Here is a 6,454-nt window from a genome sequence, read left to right as displayed (position 1 = left end):
ACTGCAGGGTAACAGCCAGGCGATGTGGTTCTGCTTCTTCCTTTCTAGAATGTTCCCGAGAACGACTGATGGCTAATCAAATCCTTCCCCCATTCTCTAGTGGATTCCACAATATTCTGTCCTGTTCAAAACTTGCCACATAAATTTCTGAAAAGATCTGGTGGGTAGACATGACAATACCAAACTTCCTTATCTGTTTTATTCCTTATCTGCTTAATTCTCCAGTCTTGGACCTTGCAGTGGTAAACTTGTGACCGAACCACTTCAGATTACAGGTCCCTACTGACTGTATGCTGCTGTGTACAAAAACTTCCTCTACATACAGCAGACGACTAAAGAACATAAGAAGAGCACTGCTAGACTTGAGTTCTGTCCAGTCAAATTTTCCCACAGTGGGAAGCCCATAAACTAGACATGAGCACAGAGGCACTCTCATGCTGTTGTCATCAGGAATTGGCATTCAAAGGCATTCTGAAGAAGTCTTCTGGTGGTTCCCTCACTGCGAGAAGTGAAGTTACAGAGAACCAGGCAGAGGGCCTTCTCGGTAGTGGTGCCCACCCTGCAGAACACCCTCCTATAAAATGTCAAGGAGATGAGTAACTAGACAACCTTTAGAATAAATGCATCTAAAGGCAGCCCTGTATAGGGAAGTTTTTAATGTTTTATTATGTTTTTGTATATGCTGGAAGCCACCCAGAGTGGCTGGGGCAACCCAGTCAGATGGGTGGGGTACAAATATAATAATGGTAATGATAATGATGCCTCTGAACCCAAACATAAAGGTAAAGGGACCCCTGACCATTAGGTCCAGTCGCGGATGACTCTGGGGTTGCGGCGCTCATCTCGCTTTATTGGCCGAGGGAGCTGGCGTACAGCTCGTCCGGGTTATGTGGCCAGCATGACTAAGCCGCTTCTGGCGAACCAGAGCAGTGCACAGAAACGCTAAAACATACACACATCATAATGAGACTGATTCGCTGAATTTTAAAACTCACTGAATTGAGGCAGTGTAATGGCTACGTGATGCCAGCATGCCCGCCTCTCCAAATTCATACATAATCTGCTGAGCTTCCCTGCAGTAGCCAAACATCTCCTATTTTAAAACAAGCTGCTGTGTGGGCCTGGGGAGACCAATACACATTCCATTGCATAGAACAGATTAATCAATCAATCAACCAACAGACAAATTAAAAGAGCAGCAGCAGCTCCTTTGCCCCAAAGCAGGAGCTCAGAAGGCCGAGATTATCAACAGATTCTAATGACAAATTAGAAAGGAACGCGTTAATTTGTCACTATTGTACTTTTTCCTGCGGCAACGTGAGAACACCGTGAAACAAAGAACGTGTGAATCTGATCTAATACCGCCATCTCCTGGTAGTTCGCTTTTTCGGCAAAAGGAAGGCAGGTCGAGGCCTCTCTGCTAGATGGCAGCACTAAAAAAGTAAAACACCCATCGCGCTTTTCCCCTTCTGCACGCGCGTGCTCTTTGGCGCTTTCTGCTTTTTCCGTTTGCAACTTTCCACGCCTCCCCAAGGAAGGAAGCGCACAAATGCCAGCGGTGAGCAACACGCTGCTATCTGCAACCCGCTCTTGTGCATTGTCTGTAACGCCTTTAAAAGTTTCTCAGACATAGAACGCGAAGATTAAATTTTGGGAAGCAGGATTTTAGCGGCTCAAGGCTAGCAAAGCTGAGGCTAGTAAATAGGGAAGGCGGTGGCAGAGGGGAAGAAGAGAAAAGGAGGTTCGCTTCAGGGGCAATGTGTATTTCATGCTAGATTTTTGAAGGAAACTAAAACTCCCATCCGTGCCGTAAATTAAAATGCTGTTGATTTCGAGGGAGCTGATATTTCATTAAGCAAACCTAGGGCTCAGGCTTGTTTTCCTGTTTCCGATTTCGCCGCGACAGCGCAGTCCTGCACATTCATGTCTACTCAAAAGTGAAACCCCCATTTTCCCGTTTGTTTGTGGAAAAAATGCCTTTCTTACAAGTCACCCCAGGGTCTTAGCAATGGGCTGAGAGGCAAGCTGTTTTTTGGAGGGAATATGTCTGTGCACGCCCGCGGCTTCACCCCCGCGCCCCCAAATCTGCTGTTGCCTCTTTGTACTGTAAATTGTAACCAAATAAAGCCGGGTTTTATTTCTGAGTTAACGTATACAGATCCATGGGCGTAGCCAGGATTTATTGTAGGGGAGAGCAGGTATTATGCTGGGGTGGGGAGAAACTGAGTTAACTGCGATGCAATTGGTCAGTTAAATGTTTTTCTTTCTTTACTTGATTTAGGGGGCTGCCTCTCCTGTCCCTCACCTGCCATCCCCAGCCACGCTCATGTACAGAACCTGGCTGTAAATGAGGTGAAGATCCAGTGTTTGAGAATGATGCCTTTCCTCTGAGGAAGCGGTTTAGGAAGGTAGCTGTCATACAGAGTTGGACCATTGGTCATTTAGCTCATTACAGTATTCAGCAGAGCATCTCCAGAGTCACAGCAAATCTTTTGCAGCCCTGTTTCCACACGCAGGGAGTCATGACCTTTTGTGCCAAAGCATGTGCTCTACCACTAAGCTCCAATTTAAGGAATTTATTTTAATGTATCTGAATATTGTTTGTCTTGCACTTAAAGTGCCAATTAGTAGTAGTATTAATTAAACTTATTGATTACTGGTAACCTAGTACATTTATAATGTGATATCATAATATAAAAGCATGCAAAGCCAACAATTTAGAACGCAACAAAACATTCCTTTCTGGTAGCCACTCAGTTTAATGCATAACACTTTATAAAAACCAGTCTACTGATATGACCACCACAGAATTAATACTATAGTGTGAGGATCAGGGCTATGCATTTAGTCTCACCCACAACATCATATATTTTACCTTCCAGCAAGTATGTATTGTGTGAAAATGAAGCCCAACATGTGAGCTCCTGATTATGAACAGAGAGTGCTATGCAATTGGGACAAGCAGTCAGGACACCACACCGGTTGGCTAGAGTCTTTCCCAGCATCCAAATGTGGGGGTACGTACTCATGTATAATTCTGTGGCTCCTTTTTGCTGGTGTGAATTGTGCATCTGCAGTGAACTACAGCAGAACATTTTGGGAGGATGCAAAAGAGGGGAAACTGCTTTTTCTTAAAAGTATTTCATTAGCGTGCGTGCACCCTACGCTAACTGAATCATACTGTAGACCCTTTGTTACTTATGTCCATTGTTTTCAGTGGGTTTACTCTTAACACGACTAATGTTGTATACATTCATACCTTTGTTCTTGAATGCCTTGGTACTCGTACGTTTTGGCTCCCGAACGCCGAAAACCTAGAAGTAAGTGTTCCAATTTTCAAACGTTTTTTGGAAGCCGAATGTCCTACATATCTTCCACTTGAGTGCAGGAAGCTGCTGCAGCCAATCGGAAGCTGCACCTTGGTTTTTGAATGGTTTTGGGAGTTGAACAGACCCTTGGAACGGATTAAGTTTGAGAACCAAGGTTCCACTGTATTACTCTGTGGCTGCAATTTTATATACACTTAAATCTGAACCATTTTACTAAGAATTCCCATTAGTAATGGGGTTAGGACTGCGCCCTTAGTCTGGATCCTCTGCATTGAGAATGTACCGTATTTTTCGCCCTATAGGATGCACATTTTCCCCTCCAAAAATGAAGGGGAAATGTGTGTGCGTCCTATGGGGCGAATGCAGGCTTTCGCTGAAGCCTGGAGAGCGAGAGGGGTCGGTGCGCACGGACCCCTCTCGCTCTCCAGGCAGCTATCCGCAAGCCTTGGGAGCTCCGCGGGAGTTCCCGTCGGGCTCCCAAGGCTTGCGGATAGCAGCCTGCATCCCGAAGCCTGGGGCGTGCTTCACAGCGTGCCCCGGGCTTCGTGCAGATATCGGGCAGCCCCACAAGCTCGGGGGACAGCGGGGAGGCGGAGCACCGCCATCCCGCTGTTCCCCGACCTGGTTTGGAGGCTGACGGTGGGGAGACAAGGTGTCGCCCAGCTTCTTCCACTGGGGAGGAAAAAACTTAAACACTTAGCAGAGATTCCAAAAAATAGACCACAGGCAGTAGCTTTACCTGCTACTGAAGGCAAATGAGCATAATGGTCACAAACCCAATACATTCAGGATTGGCACAGTCCATAAAAAGAATCCAGCTGTAGCACTTACAATAAAACTTATAAGCTTATAAGACTAAGCCTTAACACTATAGCATACAGAACACCAGAACAAAGGGACAGAAAGAGAATATGAGTGTGACCCAGGCTCCTGGTCTTACTATTATAGTCAGCACAACCTTGACAGAAAGATAACAACCAGTTTAAACCAGCTGTACTCAGCTTCCCAGAAGGAATATAACCCAAACAAAAACCTGCCTCTTTTTTCACATAGAAAAAAGCCTTCTAGAACCCTCTTGAATTAATCAGAATAGGAGAGATCTCTATACATCAGATCAATACTTTCTGTACTAAGAAATGCAAATTGATGGGTGGAATTTCATGCATCCCTCTCTGGTACTCCTTCATTCCACCAAGGAGTGTTCTCAGATGTTTCTAACCCATACAATAGGCACTCCACACAAATAATAATAACCCATCTAGAAGGGGATTGCTAACATTTAATTCATTCTCACAATGAATATGAATCTTTTAAAATGTGTTAAACAAATTAAGTTATGAACAGGTTGTTCATGAATGCTTCCTTACAGTTTATTATAATTCTCTCTCCTTGTCTCTTACTTAAAGATCCTGAACTGACTGGAAGTACAATTTTATTCAGAGATTTGCAGTGCCTGGTTAGCATCACAATGAGAGGGCTGGTGAACATGAACAATAAACTGCTTTTCAACATGAATTTACCTTGGCTTATCAAGTTGTCTACAGACATTATATTCAGAGGGGATTCCACTAGGTTTCTTTGCCTTAAGATTGATAGCTCCAGTGATGAATTGGACAAGGAGAACAACATTTTAGTGAAAAATCTGGCTGGTATGGGCGTGGATGTCAAAATGGTAAGAAAACGACAGCCTGGTGTTCTCAAGAGGCAGATCACCAATGAAGAGGGCCTGAAGATTTTTTTGCAAGGAAAAGGGGCTAACAGAGAAGCCATTGCCAGTATAATCTCACGTTATCCACGTGCCATCACTCGCTCACACCAGTCTCTGAAAGAACGCTGGGAAATTTGGCGAAGCATTTTGATGACCGACATGGAAATTGTAACAATCCTGAAACGTTCCCCTGAATCCTTTTTTCGTTCTGGGAATAATGAAAACATGCAGAAGAACATTACCTTATTTTGTTCTATTGGGCTGACTTCTAAGGATCTTGGCAACATGCTGACCAGAGTTCCAAGGGTGTTTTCTAACAGTATAGAGCTCAATAAACAAATGATAAGCCTCTTGAATGACATCTATTTAGATCTAGGTGGAGAAAAGCCAGATGACTTTGTAAAACAGATAATTTCTAAAAATGTCTTTATCCTCTTACGGAGCAGCAAGCAAGTGAAAGCAAACGTTCAGTTTCTGCAGTCATCTTTACGTCTGAGCAATAAGGAATTTCTAACGCTGTTGCATGGGCAAGGAGGTGATGTTCTGGATCTCTCTAATGAATACCTAAAAAAGACACTTGCAAATGTGAAAGAGAAACTGATGTCTCATGGGTGCACTGAAATAGAGGCAGATATGTTTGTCCTTAAGCACCTTCGCATTCTATACCTTTCTCCACAGAACCTGAATGATAAAATAGATTGTCTCTTGCAGGCAAATATTAACATTAATCTAATACTGAAAAGTCCTCTAGTTCTGGACAAAAGCATCAAAACTATAAGTAACCGTATTGATGAGCTGGGAAAGCTAGGCTATAACTTTCAAATCCATGGGATTGGAATTCTTGCGTTAAGTAAACAACGATTTGAAGCAAAATTGGAAAAGTTACAGGCAGCAACAATTTTGCACGGCTCTAATTGATGCGTGAACACCAATGCATGGGTCTTTTGGGACCCAGAAGAGGGCAAACGGGGGTGTGGGGGGTTAATGGAGGCAAATGGACTTATGCATGCTCCACCAACCCATGTAGGGGCCAGAAATTGCACCCAGGTGCAAAATGGTTGCTGCCTGTACAATGTACGTAATAAATATTTTTTTAATTGCCTTATGTGACCAAAGAAACAGAAAGCAAAACGGAAGAAATAAATAAATGGTATTGAGGTTAAAAATAATTTAGCCTTGCAGCACTTTTTTCAAAAGTGTTGGTTTTAATAGGATCTGGTGAATGGATGCGCTTCAAATCTAGGAATATCTTTACATATGCTCCCTGATATGCTACATTTCTACATTGATTTATTTAAACATGGAGTCTTCTAACCTGATAGCTGAAATGATGCAGTAGCAATGAAGCACTATTACTTGATTTTGCTGAATGTATGTTTTACTATTTATTGTGCTTCTTTCCTGCTCTTTTAAATGG

General features: G+C 43.3%; 1 protein-coding gene across 1 annotated transcript; it reads left to right on the top strand.

Moving 5' to 3' along the window:
• The first annotated feature begins 2,893 nt into the window (after nt 1-2,893).
• Nucleotides 2,894-6,222, top strand: MTERF1 (mitochondrial transcription termination factor 1). The gene is made up of 2 exons (XM_053410096.1): nt 2,894-3,017; nt 4,736-6,222. The coding sequence occupies exon 2, from the start codon at nt 4,798-4,800 to the stop codon at nt 5,953-5,955; it is 1,158 nt and encodes a 385-aa protein (XP_053266071.1). The 5' UTR covers nt 2,894-3,017; nt 4,736-4,797; the 3' UTR covers nt 5,956-6,222.
• The last annotated feature ends 232 nt before the right edge of the window (nt 6,223-6,454 follow it).

Source organism: Podarcis raffonei, chromosome 12 (genome assembly GCF_027172205.1).
Source record: "Podarcis raffonei isolate rPodRaf1 chromosome 12, rPodRaf1.pri, whole genome shotgun sequence".
Lineage (NCBI taxonomy): Eukaryota > Metazoa > Chordata > Lepidosauria > Squamata > Lacertidae > Podarcis > Podarcis raffonei.
This window is presented reverse-complemented; position numbering and strand designations above follow the sequence as displayed.